Source organism: Peromyscus leucopus, chromosome 4 (genome assembly GCF_004664715.2).
Source record: "Peromyscus leucopus breed LL Stock chromosome 4, UCI_PerLeu_2.1, whole genome shotgun sequence".
Lineage (NCBI taxonomy): Eukaryota > Metazoa > Chordata > Mammalia > Rodentia > Cricetidae > Peromyscus > Peromyscus leucopus.
The window spans coordinates 78919535-78942774 of record NC_051066.1 but is presented as its reverse complement, the minus strand read 5'-3'; the positions used below and the strand labels follow the sequence as shown (position 1 = coordinate 78942774).

Genomic DNA, 23240 nt, shown 5'->3' with positions numbered 1-23240 from the left:
ACCATCAGTCCGGATGGGAGAAATGATGCAATGATCCAGTTGAGAGTTTTGACTTTTAAGGCTTTCTGTCCTCAGCAATAGGAAGCAAATTCTCATTTCTTTGTTGTTTTTTCCCCCAGTAGTATCTATTCCTCCAAAACATGGCCCGTTCTCCCTGGCATGTGGTAGGTCTCTCTGTACCTGCCATATCCTAAAGAACAAAGGGGGTTGGGACAACCACTCTTCTCCTAGCCTATCAGCAATAACAGAGACTGAGCTTCAAACTCTGCTGTAGAAGAAGCATATGGACACCTTTTGACCAAAAGAAACAGGAAGAGTGGGTGAATCACCAGGTAGGACATCCCACAAAACCAATCCCTCTTAAAGTAGGTCATCTTCCCAGTTCCGGGCCCTTTCTCTACTCTGGAAATTTGAAAGGTTTACCAATAAATAAATCCTTCCAGGTTTCTAGGGTGGGGTGATCTTGAGCAACATCTATGCTCCTCCTAAAATCTCGATGACAAACCTAGGCACAAATTCACCAAAGTTGACTCTGATGAACCTATGAGTTCATTCAGTTTTCTTACAGAGCATAGGTTTTCTGCAGGAGTGTGGATGCTCCCTCTGCCCCCCCCCACACACACACACACACTGGAAAGTCATTACCTAGCAGAGATGGTGTCTTTTTCTCAGACACACAGAGGGCTCCCTTCCCTGGTCTTCCCAAGCTCCAATAGTCCAGCCCTCCCTGAAGCCACATGCCGTTAGGGAGGCATTGCCTAACAGGTGAAATGGCATCCGCTGGATAGTCAGGTGAGGCTCTGTGACCCTCCCCACCCCTCTCTGAGGAGCTGTAAACTGTTAACAGGGGGCCAACTGGATGATCTTCGGTAAGTAAGCATGACTGGACTACAGATGGAAGCATTTGACTCGGAGGACAGCCCTGTACAACACAGGGGCTGGGGGAAGAAACACCTGCTAGCCAGTCACCAGCAGGGAGTGAAACCATAGATAGCATCCTGAAGGATAATCAGAAAGCCTTTGATGCCGGGCGGTGGTGGCACACGCCTTTAATCCCAGCACTCTGGAGGCAGAGCCAGGCGGATCTCTGTGAGTTCGAGGTCAGCCTGGTCTACAAAGTGGGTTCCAGGAAAGGCGCAAAGCTACAAAAAGAAACCCTGTCTCAAAAAAAAAAAAAAAAAAAAAAAAAAAAAAAAAAAAAAAAAAAGCCTTTGACATGTGCCTTTTATCGTGATCCTCTGCCGAGTTCCAGGATCGCCAGTACCCAGATCCTGGTTTTCCTCTTTGCGAGTGTGGCTTGAGTCAGGAGTGCTTTGATAGTTAGTGTGCCTGCATCCAAAGCCCTTCCCTTGTCTTGTATGCATTGCCTAGTATATCTATATGTTATATAGTATATTTCTATTCTCTCCTTTTAGAATTCAATGCTCCTAAATTCTGAAATCCCAAGTATTTTTGCTACCAACCTCTTGACTTCAATTTTGAGATTCTTTTTGCCTCTCCCCTAACAACTGAATGTTCCCCGGTGTGCTGGCTAATTTTACGTTAACTTGACAGGCTAGAGTCATCTGAGAGAGAACCCACCCCAATTGATAAAATGCCTCCATAGACTGGGCTGCAGGCAAGCCTGTAGAGAATTTTTTAAATTAGATTGGTGGGGGAGCACCCAGCCCATTGTGGGTGGGATCATCCCTGGGCTGGTGGTCCTGGGTTTTATAAGAAAGCAGGCTGAGCAAGCCATGAGGAATAAGCCAGGGAGCAGCATCCCTCCAGGTCCCTGCCCTGCTTGAGTTCTTGTCCTGACTTCCTACAATGAGAATATATGGTAGTGTGTAAGCCAAATAAACCCTTTCCTCCCCAATTTGCATTTGTGTTTCATCACAGCAATAGTATCCCCAAAACATCAGGTAGACTGAGTTGTTGCCCTTGAAGACTAGTACATCCACGCTACTTTATTATTACCTTAGGAGTATGTGTTCACAAAAGATTTGCACATTCCAACCTCATCTTCATATTCGAATCTAGTCTACTGCTGGGTATCTCTATGTCCCTGAACTCAAAAGTATACAAACCTCTCTACAACTGCTTTCCTGCCATTTTATTTTTTTTATAAAGCCAGAAACCTGGAAATCAACTCTTTTATTCTACTCCCTCTTATCTACAAACTCGTTGGGGATTATTATTTTAAGGTGTGTTACTTTATGCTGCATTTGTTTAACTCTGCGAAGCTGTGTTACTGTGCCTGTCTAAAACACCTGATGGTCTAATAAAGAACTGAACAGTCAATAGCAAGGCAGGAGAAAGGATAGGTGGGACTGGCAGGCAGAGAAGATATAGGAGAAATCTGGGAGGTAGCCAGAGAAGGAGGAGGACATCAGGCGCCAGCCACCCAGCTACACAGCCAGCAACGGAGTAAGAAAGAAAGATTTACAGAAATAGAGAAAGGTAAAAGCCCAGAGGCAAAAGACAGGTTAAAGTTAAGAAATGCAGGCAAGAAACAAGCCAAACTAAGGACATATATAATTAAGAACAAGCTCCATGTGTGATTTGAGAGCTGGGTGGCGGGCCCCCAAAAATAGTAAAAACCCACAACACAAACTAATCAGGACTATTTACCATTTATGTATTGCAATTTCACCCAATTCATTATGCTCCTATTGCTACTGCCCTAAATTCTGGTCTGTAGCTTGCCTGGGTCATTGACTCCTCCATACCAGACCTCATTAATAATTCCTACATTCTAGACCCCTTCTCCACATCACTGTTAGAGACTCAGTTTATTTACCTCTTTAACATCTTGCCTTTTGTTTTCATCATTCTTCCTTGAATACATATGGCTGGTTGCCAATTTGCAACTATAAAATTACCTTTAAAAGTTCTAGCCAGGCATGTAGCATACAGCTGTAATCTCAGTACATGTGAGATAGAGGGAAGGTCACAAGTTTAAGGCCAGACTGGGCTACATGAGATTTTTTTTTTTTTTTTAAGGTGTTGTGCTAAGGATATAAAGAGAAAGCTGGAACACTATTGGATCTGGGACACTGATGACCTTGTGCCATGTCAGTCCTGAACTAGTTACCTCTGAGTTTTCTTTAAGGACCCAACTATTTAAGCTACTGTTAATTTAGGTAAGTCTCATCCTGAGGTTCAAACAAATATGTGAACGAATGTGTTCTAAAAAGGCCAGCAAGTGGACTTTGCTCCATTGAGTCTGGTTAGGGTAGCATTGATGATGCCAATGGTTAAATTCTTTTCAGTGAGAGTCTGGAAGGATGGCTTGGCAGTTAATAGCACTGCCTGATCTTCCAGAAGACCCAGTTTCAATTCTCAGGACCCAGGGGACCCCCAGTGACCTCTTGTGGCCTCCATGGACACCAGGAACCCAGGTGGTGCACAGATACACACAGAAGGCAAAACATCCATACACATTAAATTTTTTTTCTAAGAATTTTTGCAATGTAGTTAACAGAGGTTTATCAACTAATCACACTTGAGTGTGAGCTGGATGTTTATTGTACAGCTAATTCCTATTCATAGAAACAGCAGGGAGGCTCACGAAACTCATTGCCTTCAATGAAGCAGATGCTCCAATGGCCTGTCACATCTGTTCTTGTTCTTTGTGGAGCTATGGTGGAGCGGCCGACTTCATAAGCTATAGCCCATCAGTGACTTTTCTCCTCCTTCAGTCCTTGATCACTTTTCATTTCGTTTCTGGGTCAGTCACTTGATGACAACTTATTAACATCTTGTTTCACGAGGAGGTAGACGACTCTGAAATTTATGACCAAAGACCCCTTCCAGGGTTACATAAACAGTACACACTTGCCTAGAAGAAACTCTTCAAACATGCAGAGGTGCTTTCGTGAGTCCTCGCCTAGGCTGTTGTTCCTCAACTGTAGCTGTCAGTTATCCCTGCTCCTGTTAGTAATTCTGATAAACTTATGGGCCCATCAAGCGGGGCTTCAATGGAATCTTTGGTCTACTATTGTCCTGTCCCCAAGAAAAATAATGCAACAAAGTCTGTGTAATATACCAAGGCAGCCAATTCTGAAGGGTGGCTAAGCAATCTTGAGGCACTGTGATACACAAGCATTAGATAGGGTTCAAGGCAATGGGGGCATTATCAGTACGCTAGGGAAAAAGCGGGTACAAAGAATGGCACGGGAGTATGGGGCCAGCTCTGACATTACTGCTTTATTGGGAATGTCCTTTTAAAGTGGGTTGATGCTGGGGTCTGAATGTTCATGTCTATGTCCCCTTCCGGTGCATTATGTTGAAACTATCCACAAAGCAGCTTTATGAAGATGTGAGATGTTGATTCACTTATGATTGTCTTCATGAATGAGACTAGTGCCCTAAAAAGGACTTTAAAACGTCTCAGCTTACAGAGCTAGATTTTCTTTTTTTAAAGACAGTTTTACTCTATAGCCCAGGCTGATCTCAAACTCACTATGATCCTTCTGCTTCAATCATCCTTTCACATCATTGCCTGCTACTTTTTCTATTGTAAATTACAATCAAAGGTATTTTGTTGCACATGCCCTTCACCCCAACATTGGGGAGGCAGAAGTAGGTGGATCTCTACGAGTTCAAGGCCAGTCAGGTCTACAGAGTGAGTTCCAGGACAGCTAGGGCTACACAGAGAAACCCTGTCTTGGAAAACAAAACAAGCAAATAAGGTATTTTGTTACCAATGCCTAATGATAAATGAAAACAACTGTCCATTTTTAAAAAGGGGCAGCCTGAACAGTATTTGGCAGTCTGATGATAGTTATACTATCACTTAACTGGGATATAGTCCAAGAAATGAGTCATCAGGTGACCGTACTGCCAGGTGACTTCATCACTGTGCAAATATCAGAGGATGTGTTTTCTATAAACCTAGATAGAAGAGGGTTTGCTCTGGCAGTAACTGCCCTCCACAATAAGCTTTTCAAGCTTTTAAAACGTAGTCAGCTACTTCACACTCGAGTTTGCAGGTTCATCACTCACTTTTGCATTTGCTAACAATTACTGAGTCATTTTAGACCACCCAGAGCTCAGTAACTTCAATACCCTGGTCAGGTCCAGTCTTCTCTTTCAATGTTGCAGACAAAGCCTGCTTTGGCAGTGGTCATTCTGGTGTTGAGGATACATTTGTGTCGAATCAGGTCATAACAAGGTTCTCCAGATCTGATGCTGACCTTTCTTGACTTAGTCTAACCTACTGCCTTGAGTGAAGCAGATGGTCCAACAGCTTAGGTCACATTCGTTCTTGTTCTTTGAGGGTGGAGCTATGCTGGAATGGCCGACTTCACAAGCAATAGCCACTAGTGACTCCACCCCTACTTCATTGTCCTTGATCACTTTTAATTTCATTTCTGGATCAGTCACCAGATGACAACTGTCAACATCTTGTATGTTTGGGGGCCATAACAAATAAAACATGAGATTTAATCAAGCACAAGAGAAAATGACACATTCAACAGATGTGGTGTACACAAAATGAGACTACTGTTGGCTTCTGTTGTTGAAACACCATGTGACTGTACTGTTTTATGAAAAATAAGTAGGAAAATGACTCAGAATATTCTGATCTGTCATCATAAAATGCCAAGTTTGCTCATGGTCCCTGAGAGTAGACACTTAGCCTTGAATAGGGCTCTCCCTTCCTGAATGTTCTCCATGAGAGAACCGTTTTAGAGGAAATTTGATGAGAACAAGAGAGCATAATCAAAGCCAGCAGACAACTCACAATGGACCTACTCCACCCTGGCTGTAAGCCATCGAATAGCATTGCCATCTTCTATCGTAAGAACTAAGGCTTAATACTCATTTTTGGGAAATAGGCACTTACACAAAATCGTTTTTAAAATATGAGTTTTTGACACTTGAAGGATTTCATTCCAAACTCTCAATTATATAATTACAGAAAAAATTCATGTTTCAGGGAAATATCCTGAACCCTAACATAAAATTCAGATCACTTACCACAAAGTTTGACAAATGTATATAAAGAAACAAAACAGAATGCTTATTTACAAATTTAGACTCAATGAAACATTGTGAAGAATCTTTAACAACACTACATACCTTTACAAACAAACTACATTTAAAACGATGAATCTGTAAATAATGTGAGAAAGGTCATAGCGTGAGAACTTTAACTTTTAAAGTCCAAAGTTATCATGTTGAAGACAAAAGTTAAGGATGAAAATTTGCAACTCAAGCTTTGTGTGACAAAGACTAAATTCAAGGACAGATTGTCTAAGAGAGGCCAACTATTCCCATTCAAGTTAGTCAATTAGTTTCCTGTGAGTATAAAATGTTAACAACCATGAAGTGGATTGGGCTAATTACAAGTTTTCTTTGTTTCTAAACAACTAAAAAGGTGTGTTTTCAGTTAGTCACAGTTTCCTTCTACCCTTGTCTGTGTGTTTCTGCTACATGTAAAATCCCCAGCGAAAACAATTCTTCTTTCACTTCTGTGTCTTGTTTTGTTTTTAAAGTAGAAAATATTTTAAACACAGAAACATCTGTTCTGTAGCTACAGAACTGCTCTTATACTGACTTCTGGGAGAGAAAATAAGATTCCCATTTCTTCCTCTACCTACAACCACAAAACAAACCAAAGCAATCCAACTCCTAATGTAGTGTCATGGAGAACCTAGGTCTGGAACAATAGGTCATGCTAATTCTGCTATATGCTGAGCATAATTATTTACATTATTGACAGATCTATTTAACAAAGAGCCATCCCAGAGCTTCCTGCAGCAGCAGCAGCAGCAGCTAAAAGAGTCGCGAGCAGCGGCGTCTGCGAATGGGCACATCAAAGACCCTCCTCCGTCTCTCCTCCCCTTGACCCTCATCTGATTCATTCTCATCCTCCTCTGATTCTTCTGATTCGTCCATGTCTGCTGAGTCATTTTCTTCTTCCTCCTCCTCAGCTTCCTCTTCCATCTCCTCATATTCATCAGGACCCATTTCCTTAAAAGAGAAAAATCTTTTGATGAGAAGAATGTCTATCATTTCTTATAATAGTTCTATAGCCTAGAATACAAATAACTAGACAAGCTAGGCGCAAGTCTTTACAAACCTGAAAAGGACAATCTCCTAATGTAGGAGTCTAGACTGTACACTGTACCACATATGAAATAATGCTCAATATGGTTTGAATGGTAAATACATTTCACAAAGACAGCACTCGTTCTTCAGAGTAGTTGGTAATTCATACAGGGAGGTAGGTATGTGATTCCTAATAACCCACAATAAAGTTTTAATGAACTTAGTGTTTATTAATTCTTTAGAAATTTGCTTACAGAAAAAAGATGTGAAAATATTAACCAGATATGATCTCTACTGCTAATTTTTATGCACTGTTCTTAAAATATTTTTTATTGAGTTCCAAAACCCATCATCTTAAAGATCAGTAGTCTCTACTTTTGAAAAAGAAACTTTTTTATTGTTTCAGTTGCTTATAACAACAGCAGCCACTCATTATCTCCTAGTTCCTGTGGTTGGGTATGTGGGAAGCACTCAATGGAATACTTCTGCCTTCAAGTCTCTATGATGCTACAGTTGAATGGTGACTAGAATCAAGCTTCACCTCAAGGACTTCTTCACTCACATGTCTGGTACCTGGACTGGGATGATCCAAATATCTGGAGCCTGAAGTGGGCACCTCCTTCCACCTTGAAGTTGGATCTCTACATGCGGTCTCCAGCATAGCTGCTTCATAGGAACCGGACTTCTCACACTAGGTCTCATGACGCCAAAGGCACGTACGTGTTCCGGGAGAGAGAGACTAAGCTAAAGGCGTTGCCTTTTTCTAACTCAGCCTCAGCCAGTGTCACTTTGCTGATCCCCTAGAGAGGTGCAGTCCTAAGATCAGTCAAAACTGTAGGAAAAGGGGGACTTGGAGGCTCTGGGACAGCAGTGATGATGAAATGCAGTGTCAGAACGTCTCGGGGAATGCCATTTTGCTTAAGCAGGCATCCCTAATCAAGCTGTGGCTTTAACTTGGCTGCCAATTTTCTCTTACACACATCTGAAGACTCAATTGTTGTAATATTGGCCAGAATTTGAACAGCCAGGGCTCAGCTGGTAATCTGAATACTGAGAAACTTAGCACAAGATGTCAGCAAAAATCCTTCCACCCTGACTTTTATGGCATTAATATCTTTAGCATTGTTCTGGCCCCTCTATTTATTTTTTTCAGACAAGCTCTCATGTAGCCTAAACTAGCTACTCTGATCTTGTTTCTAATTGCTATCTCCCCTGTTCTCTGCACTCAAGCCTCCCTGGGTCAAACCTGCTAAGCCCACAGTTGCCTAAGAACCCTCACACTGAGTACTCTTGGCTGAGTATTCTTCCACAGTCACTTGTCCCCTTCACTCCTTTTCTATCTATATATCTTTTATATCTCCACTTACATGTCCCCACAGCCTTTCCTGACACATCTGTATACTAGACCCAACCAGGCACTCCTTTTATCCCTTGATTTTTCTCCACCACACTTGTTACTTGACACAAGAGCACATGTTAGTTTCTTCCAATTAGAATATAAAATCCAAGGCAGGGGTTTTGATTATATTGTTTACTACAGTATTCAGACACATGAACAAGCAAATGAAAATGTAGGAGAGAGCATTGTGCCATTCAGGATTTATTATAACACAACAGTAACAATCAGAAAATATATACAAATGTGACTTAGATGGTATTGCACTATTTTTTAGTTTATTTTTTAAATCTAAGGAATGAAGACTTCAAAATTCGATAGGAGGTACAAAAGGAGGGATGGGGAAGGCTTTGGAAACTCTAAAACATGATCATCAGGTAGTATAATTATTATATTAATGAAGAGAACAAGAACTGCTATATGAATTAAATGTGGTTAGAGAAATACTCAAATGAAAGTGTACTATACAAACAGCACATAAGAGAGGAACAGAGGAGAATGGACATAAAGCCATCAGTGTATTTACAGTGGCAAATATAAAGGAAAAATTATGAAGCCTAGTAATTAATCAGACTGGTGGAGGACAAAAAAAAAAAAGCAAAATACAGTTCAATTTCCACATCAAGGAAGATAACAGAAATAAGGTCAAATAATACAACCCCACTATCTTTTAATGTTGATTAAAATAAGTCACAATTCTCATTTTTTTCTATTGACTCTCCACCTTTGAGAAAACATTTTCCATAGAGCATGTTGATTACTTTTTCTTGTAGTCAAGCAGAAACTAAAACTCTAAATAAATACAGTTGAGAGAATTGAACATGTAAAGGGTTTATTTATTATAATTTTGAAAGATTGATACTATTATAAATGTTCTGTTTTAATTTCTAATATGGTAAATACTGACACAACCATGTAAACAAGTTCTTAGGAGTCGGCAATGATTTTTATACATCTAAGGAGGTGATGAGGCCCAAAGGCTTGAGAACCACTGTCTTAAGTAAAACTCATACTTTACATTCACTGAAACAAATATTAAAAACAAGCAACAGAAGAATCAAGCTGACTCAACTTGACTGCCTGTCCAAACATACCTCAATGCTCTTTAGGACAGGAAGTTAGCGGAGATGATAATCAAAGAACCACTTCCATAAACAGACAACAATCCTAAGCACTGGCACACAATTACATAACTTCAAAAGGCAGGAGCGAATCTGACAAGAATGAAGCAATGGACAAAGCCATAACATGAACTGAGTATTTCAACAATCTCTTCAATAGCTGAAGCAACAAATAGGAAAAAGAGCAAGAAATATACAGATGACTGACAACACTGTCAATCAACCAACCAGTTTGGCCTGTCATTTATAGAGTAAATTCTCACATGGCACAATATACATTCTTTTCAAATGACATACACAAGGTCATTTACCAAGATAAAGAAATTCTTCACATAATTTTGGGCCATAAAACATTAAAAATCATTAGTAATACACAGTAAGTTCTCTAACCACAGTAATATTAGAAATCAATAAGCAATAAGACAAATGAAAGTTTTCCAAATACTTGAAAATTAACAAATTTCTATGCAGTCATAAGTCAGTTACAAGGGAAATATCTGAGAATATTTTGAACTAAATAGTAACCAAAATATAACATCAAAAATTTGTGCAATACAACTAAAACAGTGCTTAGAAACAGGAAAGGTCTACAATCAATTATCTAAACTTCTACCTTTAAAAGCTGCAATAAAAGTGAATTAAACCCAACATAAATAGGAGAGAAATAAAGACAACTGCACCAATCACTGAGATAGAAAAAAAGCAAACAGTACAGAAAACCCATCAAAACTAAATGTTGTTCCATTTTGAATAGTCAATATAAATCACCGGTATTAATAAAAGAGGGTATTTGACTACAGCTCTTGTAGCCATTAAAAGGATATCAAGGTAATATTGTGAATAACCTTATACCAATAAATTCAACATTTAGATGAAATGAACAAATTCTTTGAAAGGCACAAATTACCAAAACTGAAAGAAGAAATAGAAAATATACATATTAAAGAAATTCAGTCCATGTTTTAAAATTCCCCACAGAGCAAATTCCAGTCCCAGACAGCATCACTGATGAATATCAACCATTTAAGGATAAGATGGTACCAAGCTCATACAGATTCTGGGCTAACCAAAAATGGAAGTCTGGTCTGGTGTAGGCATGGTGGCACACATCTAGCACTTGGGAGGCTGAGGCAAGAAAACAGTGAGTTTGAGGCCAGTCTGTGATACATAATGATACCCTATCTCAAGCCCTCCTTCTCATCCCCTTCACCCAAGAAAAATGGAAGTCTATTACAGGGAGTAGCAAATTCTCCATACTGGGAACAGTTTCTAGCATTCTCCCATTGGGAAGAAAGCTAAAACTTTACTTATAAATCTGGACTATAGGTCCTTTACACTGAAAGAGAATGGATCCTCTTTCAGTAAGGTCAGTGGCTAGTTTACTTTTCTAGAATTATCTCAAACCCACCGACACTCCAGGAGCTAGGAGGGCTCTTTCTAAGCACCTGACGTCTACAACTCAGGTGTATTCTGAATATACTATTCCCAATATGTAACACAGGATTTCACACACTTTATCATTTTACAGTCCACAAATTAGGGTTACTGTTGTACCTATCACAAAGTAACCTTAAGAATGAGATTTGTAAACTATGCCTGGTTGACTTGAAAAACAATCACAGAAGATTGTTACAAGTATATTTCTACCCAATAAATCCTCTGTATCTCTATAGGATACTAGTCTATTTTATTAAATTGGGCATCTTAGCAAAAATACTGTAGGCAATTGTTTTCCAATTCTTAATGACAAGAGTCAATTTTAATTGGTCTCTTTTGGTCCTTTCACATATTCTAGTACACGCAGGCCACACAGCTATTGTTGGGGGCAGTGGAAAAGTTAATCTGAGAAACAAGTAATAGTTTCTCTGGCTGAAAAGTGGGAGGAACTAAAATAAACTTATTGTTCATCTCCCTTCACATATTATTACAACCCTAAGATACTTCCTCAAAATGTCCACTTTTTTTTTTGAACATCATTTATACCACTCATCTACCTAAAGATGGTCCTTAGAATACAAAGTCATGTAATCCAGCACTAGAAAAAAATTTAACTTACCAATCGGGCTATAGACACCCTGAATGTTGGACATGCCATGTGGAATCGGGGGATGGCAACATTAAAGACCTTGTCCTTAAAGTACAGAAAATGGAAGGTATAATACCCTTCCATATAGCCTGATGTTGTAGAAAATGTGGTGCAGCTTGTGTATTCATATATCCGACCTGGGCTAATAATTGGAAATTCACCTGCAGAGAAAACAGTAACAATAAACCGAAGTATAAAACTCACTTCTTCCTTAAAGTAAGTATGTTCTCAAGATGTATGTAAGTGGTTCGAAAGTAAACTGTACAATTAGGAAAAACAAAACTCTAAAAGGATATACAACAAAGTATTGGCAGTGATGAGATCATGAGGGTTTCATTCCTCTTGATATTTACATTTTAATCAGATTTTGGGGGCTGAGGGCTTTTTGCATGTGGAGGGTAGAAGACAATTTGTGGGAACTGTTTCCCTTCCATCATGTGGGTCCCAGGAATAGAACTCAGGTCATCAGGTTTGGTGGAACTCGCCTTTGTCTGCAGAGTCACGTCACCAACCCTTAACATTTTCTTATTCCCCAAATTCTGTACAAGGTAACAGTGGGGGATATCTAGTAAAACAAAATTTAAAAGGCAGACTTTTTTTCCCCAAGGTTGACGTAATCTTTAAAACACAAATAACAGAAAAGTGTCCCAGGTGAGACAGTAGCTCAAACAAACATAAAGGTAATCTAATTCCTAAAGCAGCAAGAGACCAACACCTAAGGTTCAAGGTGCACCCTAATGTTCAGTCTGGACAAACGTCAGTTACTGAGGAGGGTCTTCACACCAACAAATGGCAAAAAGAATCACAGCTGTAATGCAATTCCTTAGCACTAGACTCTCTAAGATCTATTTTATATTTCAGCCAGATGTGGTGACATACACCTTTAATCCCAGCATTCAGGAGGCAGATGCAGGTGGATCTCTGTGAGTCCAAGTCCAGCCTGGTCTTGGAGTTCCAGGCCAAAAAGAGCTACAGCAAAATGCTGTCTCCAAAACAAACACATAAATAAAAATAATAAAACTGTATTTTAATTATGTATTTATGTATTTGTGTGTGCATATGTGCACATGAGTATAAGCGCTCACAAAGACCAGAAGGTATGGCACCCCCGGAGCTGGAATTACAGGTGATTGTGAACCACCTAATGTGGGTGTTCTGCAAGAGCAGCATCAATAACAACAAAGGAAAATTGAATCTTTGCTATTCATTTCAACATTTACCTCCAAATTTTATAACGATTACCAATATGAAATTTATTTTCTTACTGTCCTGTGCCACCTAACTCACAAAATATAGTAATTTTTTTTTTAAAATAAAGAACACAAGACTAACAATCAAGGAATCCTAGGTGATCCACAGAAAGGGAAATCCCTGTATAATTAAAATTGCTACAGTTTTAGAAAAGCTGACATTTCAGGGACTAAAATGATAGGCTAATGACCTCCACAAATGACATTTATGGGTACACAGTCTAAACTGTCTTTGAAGCAACTGACAGGACTGTCAATCTGGGTGACATACCAACTACTCCAGGTCCTTGAACTTCTTCCACATCCCCTTTAGCATTCGTTATCCTCCAGTAGCGACTGTCCAACTGACAGGCCTTCTCCGGAAGTGCTTCCCTTGACATTTCAATCCTGGAGAAAAGAGCAGGCATAGATGCATTTGTTCACTTTTTTTTTTTTTTTTTTTTTTAAAGTACTACAGCATTTGAGTTAACACTATGAAAGACTTCCAAGGGAAATTAATAAATCTAACCCAAAGTCCATGTTAGCCATCAGTTCTCAAAGACATTGTTTTAACTAGGCTAATTCTCCCCATGGAAATGGCTTTCACTCAATTTATTCATCTACTCTTCAGTAAGAACCAACAAGAGAAGGGGCTACAAAAATACATGCAAACACTCTGGTAGCAACCATCTTTGGTTGCTCAAATAAATACTCATTTAGCCGACACTTTCTAGATACAGTGCCATGAAAAATTTCTGAAGAATTCAGACATTCACTCATGCACACCATTGCAACACAATTCTTTTTTCCATTAGCTTCTAAAAAGCTGAAAATACAATATCTCCAGTTACTGGGCTTATAATCCAACTCTGTTTCATTTCCTCTTTCTCTAGGAATCCGTACCTCTAATCTTCACGTTGAGTACCCTGTAAGTGCAGGAGATGTTTCTATTTTAAACAAGTCTTAATATTAAGCAAGATCTAAATAAAAACAAACATCTAAACTATACTTAAAGCAACAGGTTATCTTTCTGCCTAAGAACAGAATATTCTAAGTACAGGGAATTTAAAGCATTTGTTTTTATATTTAATCAAATCAAACACTTAATACTATGTGTGACACACATGAAGTACCCCATAAATATTTATTGCATTGAGTACATAAATATTTAAAACTGAGTACAGACAGGACACATGAGATTTTAAATGAATGGTTTCCTGTTTGGTAATGTGATAGCTTCTAGATTACAATATAAATTAAAAATAGAGCTTTGACAATTACAACTTAGTGGTCCAGTTCCTGCAGTATCTGAAACAATGATTTATACTCAGGACACATGCAAAAAACAAACAAAAACCCACACAACTTGTCAAACTTCTGTGTGAACTTCTGTTGTTGAAAATTTACTAACTTTCCTGCAAACTTCAGCAAGAAATTATTTTTCAAACTGTGCCTTTGCAGGAAGGCAAGATGGCTCAGTGGATAAAGGCATTTCCTGTCAAGCCTAACAACCTGAATAGCATCCTCAGGATCACAGGATAGCAAAGAACCAACTCCCACAAGCTGACCTCTGGAGACTACCCACACATGCACACACAATAAATTAAAAGTGGAATTTTAAAAACTGAAGTTTCTTTCGAGCTAGGGAGATGGCTCAGAAGGCACAGAAATAAGGACTGGTGTTTGGATCCAACTCTGCTGGATTCAACACTGGGTGGGTGTGGCTGCCTGACCACAATCCCAATGCACAGGAGGCAGAGACAGGCTCCTCAAAACAAGATAGACAGCTAGTCTAGTTATATTGTCAAGCTCTCGGTTAGCTGTAAGCGCTGCTTCAAAACTAAGGGGGATGGCGATAGAGGACTCCTGACGTCAACTGTAGGCTTCTCCATACACATGAACCCACACAATGCAAACACACACACATATACTGAAAAATAAACACAATTTTAAAAATAAAAATGACTCTTAAATGCAATTTATGGCTGGGGGTTGTAGCTCAGAGATAAGAGTACTTGCCAAACATGTACAGGGCTCTTGGTCTGATTCATAGGACCATAAAATAGAACAACAACAAAACAAAACAACCCCCCCCCCACAAAAACAAATCCTAAAATTCATTTCACAGACCATATCCAAATAGGACAAAAGCAAAACAGCCATTGGATATCTGCACTTTTTAACTGAAAGGCAGGTCTTATGGTTCAGATATAAAACGCTCCCAAGGGTTCACATGATGAAGATTTGCTTGGTTTCTTTTTTGCTTCCTGGCAACTATGAAGTGAATAGCTTTGCTCTGTGGCATTATTCTATACTTCTATGATACTCTGCCTCATCAAACTCTGACCCAGAAATGACAGAGCCAGATGGCCATGGACTGAAACCCTGAGCCAAATAAACCGTTTCAAGTTGATTCTCTTGATGTTCTGTCATAGAAACGAACAAACCACCACAACAGTCCCATTTCAAGTGCTCACCTGATTCGGTATGTGAAGAAATAGTGTGGTGGGTGGACAGAGCTGAGTTCTGGCAGAAATGATGTGGACACTGAAACTGTAATATCTCCAGTTGTTGCTACACACTCTGGGTCATGAATATATCTAGCAAGGAAGGAAATTAAGCATGTTTAAATCAACTTGCTTCAATTCTCTCTCTTTCTTTCTTTCTTTTTTTTGGTTTCTCTGTGTAGTTTTTGGAGCCTGTCCTGGAACTCAATTTGTAGACCAGGCTGGTCTTGAACTCACAGCGATTCACCTGCCTCTGCCTCCCAAGTGCTGGGATTAAAGGCATGCGCCACCACCACTTAAATGGTTTAAAGATACAATGTACAAGACTTTCCTTATATTTTATAATTAAAACTTGAAGTCAAGTTTTAATGAAATGATCCATGGTTTTTAATGAAACCATGGATCAGTAATCAGTTTAGAAATTAACAGGGCTTGCTCCTCTTGGGAGACTTCTGAAACCTGACCATCCTTGTTAAATGGTGAGCATGGGCAATGAAAATATGTACACATGTAGAGATCTTGAGCCTCTTAGGCATAATTACTAATTCCTGCCTCTAATGGAGAAGTTCACGACATACACTTAACCTACTGTTTCTGCCATGAAGGCTACTATGAACTAGCATCACCTGGAACCACCTCTACTCCTAACTACCAACATTTGAGTGTTCCAGTTAGATAATCAATGTTTGCCAGGAGTAACCTGTTTACTTGCTGCTCATAATAAACCTATGAATCGGCTAGCTTTCTTGTGTTGCAAAGAGAAATTATGTAGCTGCCGTCAAGCTACTATATCACAGTTAGTTTTTCCTCTTGATTTTTCAAGACAAGAAAAATATGGGCCGATTAAATGTTTGGATGTTTTGGCTTTAGTGTGAGAATAAATACTGAGATTTACGACAGTGAAGTTCATGTCTTAACCTTTCAGAAGAATCTCATCTCATGATAGATATGTGCAATAGTTAGCCTTTTCTGATTTATAGTCATTTCAATCCCCAAAGCCCCAACTAAAATACCTGAAAATCTGGTCTCTGATGATGGGGTAACCACCTGATACAACATTGTTGACATAGGATGTAAACCAGTCAGTAAAAGTAGCACCTGTAAACCAAGAAGGGGGAAATGAGCAAATGGGGAAAATCCACAGAGGAAACAACCAACTATAATTTCACTATAGTTAAGGTACGCTACCCAAACTAGAAATGTTTATAGGTATGATTCTATTACTCTATTAGTCCAATTTCTTTTCCCAGTTCGTCGTTATTGTGAGCGTGGTGTATGCCAAGTAAGTGCATCTGTATACACTTGTACATACACATGCAGAAGCCAAGGACATCACACCCTGCTCTATCACTCTCCACCATATTCCTTCAAGACAGGGCATGTCATTGAATCTGGAGCTAAAATGGCATCCAGTAAGGCCCAGCAATCCTCCTGTCTCTGCTCCATAAAATACTGGACACATATGTAATTTATGGGTGTGCCCCATAAATTACAGCATGGGCACACCCAGCTTTTACATGGATCCTAGGACTTGAACTCCGAGCCTTATGCTTGCACATTAAGTACTCTTAACCAAATGAGCCATCTCTCCAGCCCTTCTGCCCTCAATTCTATTTACATTATGTCCTTTGTGTTCTCTTCCACCACTATCCCTGGTCCCTGCCCAAGTCTTTTTAGGAAATTCTACAGCTATTTCCACTTACGTTGTTTTGTGTTTTATACTAAAAATAATTAGTTTTGGTACAGTGATAAAAAACTATTTGTCTATTAATTTCTAAAGCATATAGAACAAAGAAATAGTTAATCTAGGAAAAAAGCATTAAGAAAGGTTATCAGGTACCTTCTCTCAATGATGAGAGTTCACCTTAGACACATCTTGATATACACTCAAAATACTAGCACAAGCCAGGCCCAGTCTAAACATCACCAGAGACATGACTTTGTGGAATTCTCAAGGTCAGGTCAATACCAAGTGGGATGGTCTGTATGTCAAATCTGTTGCTCTGATTGGTCAATAAATAAAACACTGATTGGCCAGTGGTCAGGCAGGAAGTATAGGCGGGACTAACAGACAGGAGAAAAAAAAGAACAGGAAGGCAGAAGGAGGCACTGCCAGCTGCCATCAGGACAAGCCGCATGTGAAGACGCTGGTAAGCCACTATGCATGTGGCAAGGTATAGATTTATAGAAATGGATTAATTTAAGCTATAAGAACAGTTAGCAAGAAGCCTGCCACGGCCATACAGTTTGTAACCAATATAAGTCTCTGTGTTTACTTGGTTGGGTCTGAGTAGCGGTGGGACTGGCAGGTGACAAAGATTTGTCTTGACTGTGGGCAAGGCAGGAAAACTCTAGCTACAAGGGTTCACCTTAGACACATTTTGATATACACTCAAAATACTAGCACAAGCCAGGCCCAGTCTAAACATCACCAAAGACATGACTCTGTGGAATTCTCAAGGTCAGGTCAATACCAAAGGGGTCAAGAGGCTCATTAGTACAGATGCAGTTGCACAGTGGTCCTCCATATTCTCAGTGACCAACTCAAAGCAGAAAACATTTATTATTATATCAGCCCAGTCCATACTATCTGCCCATGTTATAGTAAAAGGGTTCATAACAAGTATTTATATGAATTAAGTTTAAACATTCTAGGTAAGACAACATAATTATCAAACCTCATCATTTTTTTGTTAGTACAGCTAAAGGCCTAGCAATATATACTTAGTTAATGCTCTTCACTGAATTTTTTTGTAATCTGGTTTCAATTAACCCAGTTCTTTACTGAGTATCAGATGATGAATTTATATCACAGATTATGTTTTTTAATTACCAGACTTTCATATTTGTTACAATGGTTATTTATTCTGTCTTAAAGCAGACAAACATGAAAATGAAAGAAAGAAATTCAGAAACTAACAGCAACTTTCCTTATTGACCAGGAAGCCTTTAATTCACAAACTGATCAGCACTGCTGGGCTGGAGCTGTGACGGTCATCTCTGAAAATATGCTATACCAGGATTACCAAGGAAGATATGAACACAAGCACAGCGTCCTGATGGTGCTTAGCTTAGAAACCAGGACACCATGTAAGTCAGAATAAGTGGAAAGCTAAGGCCGGAATTTAAAAGCTTGCATAACTTGGGTAAGGGTAAGACCTTTTTATTTTTATTTTTATTTTTTTTTTGTTTTTTTCGAGACAGGGTTTCTCTGTGTAGCTTTGCGCCTTTCCTGGAGCTCACTTGGTAGCCCAGGCTGGCCTCGAACTCACAGAGATCCGCCTGGCTCTGCCTCCCGAGTGCTGGGATTAAAGGCGTGCGCCACCACGCCCGGCTCAAGACCTTTTTAGATACTGTGAAGAATATCACAAACCCGGATCATGTCACAGTATTAAAAAAAAAAAAAAAAAAAAAAAAAAAAGACACACTTGTTTTCTGTTCTAGATTCCAATTAGAAGATAAAATTAAATGCCGATATTGATTTATTTACTTGGTGCTGGGGACTGAACTGGAGCCTTGCCCATGCCAGGCACACAGTCGACCACTGAGCTATCCCTTAGCATCTTCTGTACTATGAATACACAGGAAGACGCTTATGTCAGAAAGCCGTTAAAAAGCAGACCCAGAATGTAGGAAGCTTCTGCTACTGAGCAGTCTCAGCAGGACGAGACTGCATGAACAGCCAAGGGTGAGCTGCACTCATAGAAACTAGAGCGCCCCCAAATTAGTAAGAAACACCTCACAGCGAAGGAAAGCAAGCGCCAAGGAGTCTGTGAAACCTGTCATTTGTGATATCCACTCATCCTGAAGAGTGACACTGCTTAGGTCTGCTGTGACGTGTTTAATTAGCAGCAAATAAGAAAAAAATATAATCACTTTAAATAATTGTACCTTCAATTATGTATTAATATGCTCAGTGGAAAGTCCATGGATATGTTATAGGAATTAATCCTAATTAGCTGTAACTATCAACTTGACACAGACTAGAGCAGCAGTTCTCAACTTGTGGGTCATGACCCCTTTGAGGTTGAAGGACACTTCCACAAGGCTTGCCTAAGTCCATCCTGCACATCAGATATTTATATTATGATTAATGACAGTAAAAAACTATAGTTATGAAGTAGCAATGAAATAATTTTATGGCTGGGGGTCACCACAACATGAGGAACTGTATTAAAGGGCTGCAGCATTAGGAAGGTTGAGAACCACTGGCCGAGAGTCACCTGAGAAGGAAGTCTCAATTGAGGGACTGCCCAGATCAGACTGGCCTATGAAGGACTGTCCTGACTATGAACTCATGTGGAGAGCCTGGCCCACATGCATAGCACCGTTTCCTAGGCAGATGGTTCTGGGCTACATAAGAAAGCGAGCTAAGCGTGCCAGAGAACAAGCAGCACTCCTCCATGGCCTCTGCTTCAGTTCCTGCCTTGAGTTCCTGCCCTGGCTTCCCTCAGTGGCAGACTGAAATAAAGTCCTTCCTCCTTAAGTTGCTCTCTGTCAGGTATCTTATCACAGCAACAGTAAGGTAACACAGGACCTATATCACTTATCTAAAGAAAAGTAAAATCTTAAGACTGTACAGGATATGGCTTTTTCTTTTCCTAAACAAAATACAAAGAAAACACAAGTGTTGCCCCAACCAGAAAAGAGAGACATAGAACTCTATAAACCAGGAAGTACTAAGAGATGCAAGTACAGCCGGGCAGTGGTGGCGCACGCCTTTAATCTTAGCACTCAGGAGGCACAGGCAGGCGGATCTTTGTGAGTCGTAGGCCGGCCTGGTCTACAGAGCGAGATCCAGGAAAGGCGCAAAGCTACACAGAGAAACCCTGTCTCGAAACCCCGCCCCCAAAAAAAAGAGATGCAAGTATAAAGTTGCCAGCTGCTCAGGAACTAAGTCTCACCAATTCATTTTCTTTTCTAAACCAACAGGAAGAAGGGAAAAGTGACTTTTCTGTGTTTCTCTTACCTATGATAAACATGTCAATAGCAGCAGGATTCCGAGCCATTTGGTCCTAAGGGGAAAAACAAAACAAAACTGATACAAATACATTTCCTCTTGTTCCTTATGTAGATCTCTGGGAACAAAGCAAAATAGATACAATACTCATGTAATCCTTGTTGTAACGTCTTCCAGGCCAAGCAATCACCATCTTGGAGAGTTCAGCTGTACCTCCACCACCATTGCCCTCCCCCCCCACCACGCACACAGGCATGATCATTCCAGCTGTTCTGGTTGACTGTTTATTACCCATCTCCACAGAAGAGCCTACAAGGGCACACGATTCTTACCCGAGTCTCCCGCTGCTCCTACCACCTGGTGTATACAGAGGTAGGGAAGTGGACATGGCTGGGGCTCCATCTATACAGCTATGGGGAAGTCCTCATACCCACTGGCTAAAGCTTCTGAGGTGCAGTCAGTTTGTGGAGGGATAGCCACACGCCTGTAAGTAGTCCCTCACCTAGGAAATATAGTCACTGGTTCACCAGTGAACTTTTGGGACTCGTGCCTCGGTTTGTCATTCAGACCTTAGGAGGAAGGGTAGAGAGTACTTATGTCTCTCCTTGAGAAGGAATTTTAGCAACACCTATCAGTTCCTACTATTATAATTTCTGTGCTTGGACTTATTCTATAAAATGTTTGGAGGCACCTCTCAATAAAATGAAAACATAGAATGCTATTACTATTAAGACAAGGAACTATACTTTAAGAACATAACTAGCAAGTAGAAGTGATAAAATAAATAGCTTGTTATCCTAGAAGAAAGGACTCTGGATTCAGAGTCAAGAGAACCAAGGATGTTCAAAAAAAATAATTTTACACGTTACAATCAAGGCCTTTGACAATGAGTTCCTTAAGGTGAATCACAACTTTCCACCTAAGCCTATCATCATCTGCACTATTTGTCCAATGGCAAACCTTCCTTTTGGTATTGCACATCACCACATGAGGCTATTAGTTCTCTAGTTAATGTATGATGCTCCAGACCTGTTTTACATCCCTGGATGTATCCAATGCATATATTTACAGTATTGTCAGGACACGTGTTAAAGCTGTAATTAAACACACTTCCTACTTACTGGACATTGGTAGAACACTTCGTTTTTATTCCGGCCCTCTGCAGCTTCCACAGCTATGTACTGACTCAAGCCCGTGTGGATGCAGAAGGTTAAAGGGAGGCAGTATTTCAGTCCCTGTCTCTGCTGAAATCCTCCGGCAGCCGTATCGACGTCTAGTAAATCTTCAGAGCGATAGTGATTGGACAGTGCCATACTTCCCAGCAACCTGAGGAGAAAACAGACTCAAAACTGTCAACCTGAGCAGAAACACAGAAACACAGTGCCACGGGCTTGCGTTTCATCTTTCTGGTGAATAATTTCACACGGGAAATTTTCTTTTTTGTTTTGTTTAAAACAAACAAAACCAGGGTCTTGCTATGCAGCTCTGGCCGGCCTAGGACTTGCTATGTAGTTAATGCTGGCCTCAAATTTAAGGTAATCCTCCTGCCTCAGGCTCTAAGATCACTGAGAATATAGGCATTAGAATTATGTGCCAGCATGCCCAGCCACACACTGGTAATTTTCTAAGCACTGGTTACCATACAAATTCTAAATCAAGAATATCAAAACCACTAAAATTTCTGTATATTGAATTTATTTTATTTTTCTTTTTTTGGTTTTTTGAGACAGGGTTTCTCTGTGTGTAGTCCTGGCTGTCCTAGAACTCATTCTGTATGTTGTAGACTATTATTTTAAGATGTGTTACATTTATTTATGCTGCGAAACATTTGTTTAATGATGCAAAGAAGCCTTCCTTTCTTTTATGTTGCATTTGTTTATAACTCTATGGAGCTGTGTTACTTTCCCTGTCTAAAACACCTGATGGTCTAATAAAGAGCTGAATGGCCAACAGTGAAGCAGAAGAAAGGACAGGTGGGACTGGCAGACAGAGAGAATAAATAGGAGGTGAAATCTGGGAAGAAAGGACCGAGAAAGAGAAGGAGGGGAAGACTCCAGGGGCCAGCCACCCAGCTACACAGCAAGCAATGGAGAAAGAAGTATAAAGAAAGATATACAGAATTAGAGAAAGATAAAATCCCAAAGGCAAAAGATAGACAGGTTAATTTAAGAAAAGCTGGCTAGAAATAAGCCAAGCCAAGGCCAGGCATTTATAAGAAAGAATAAGCCTGCATGTGTATTTACTTGGGAGTTGGGTGACAGGACCCCCAAAGAATAAACAACAATAACAACACTGTAGACCAGGCTGGCCTCAAATTCACAGAGATCAGCCTGCTTCTGCCTCCTGAGTGCTGGGATTTAAGGCCTGGCTTAAATTCACTCTTTAAATCAGAATATCCTTATTTAGATTTAAAAATTAAATGTCTAAAGAATCTAAATGCCAGCCTTTTTAAAGAAATATAACTTTACTGCTTTTAAGGAACTTGGTGTGGTGGTTCGTGCCCGTAACCCCACACTAAGATAAGGCAAAAAGATGGCTGAAAGAATGAAACTAGGGCTATACAGTGGGTTCTTGGCCACCATAGGCTAGAATAGCCCTGTCTTAAAAGACACAGTCAGCAAATGGCACATACCTAAAATCCCAGCTGTTCAGAAGGCTGGGAAAGGAGGATAATGAGTTCAAGACCAACACGTAAGCTTTCACTCCAAAATTTAAAAAAATTATATTATATATGGAATGGCTAGTGCTTTTGTGACTTGGTATTTATGTGTGCACATATCCTCATATATGCACACACATATATTAATAGCTAATTTAATGATTAAAGGAGTAAATTTTCTGACATCTTTATCTTGATTCAACTTTCAATTTATCTCATAAAACCAGACAGCAACAAATGT

General features: G+C 39.8%; 1 protein-coding gene across 4 annotated transcripts in view; it reads right to left on the bottom strand.

Annotated features, from left to right (window-relative positions):
• Positions 1-3419: 3419 nt before the first annotated feature.
• Fbxo3 (F-box protein 3) overlaps positions 3420-23240 on the bottom strand; it is a 38702-nt gene continuing 18881 nt past the window's right edge. The window contains exons 5-12 of one of the 4 annotated variants that reach the window (XM_037205060.1): positions 21462-21666; positions 20350-20395; positions 16394-16478; positions 15351-15473; positions 13166-13281; positions 11615-11805; positions 9532-9651; positions 6807-6963 (exon numbers count right to left, since the gene is read on the bottom strand). In XM_037205060.1, the coding sequence (XP_037060955.1) occupies positions 9556-9651; positions 11615-11805; positions 13166-13281; positions 15351-15473; positions 16394-16478; positions 20350-20395; positions 21462-21666 (862 nt within the window). In that variant the 3' untranslated portion in view covers positions 6807-6963; positions 9532-9555. Of the gene's footprint in view, positions 6964-8613; positions 10684-11614; positions 11806-13165; positions 13282-15350; positions 15474-16393; positions 16479-20349; positions 20396-21461; positions 21667-23240 lie in introns of those variants that run through there. The other 3 variants (XM_028877906.2, XM_037205059.1, XM_028877907.2) reach the window with 3 other exon arrangements.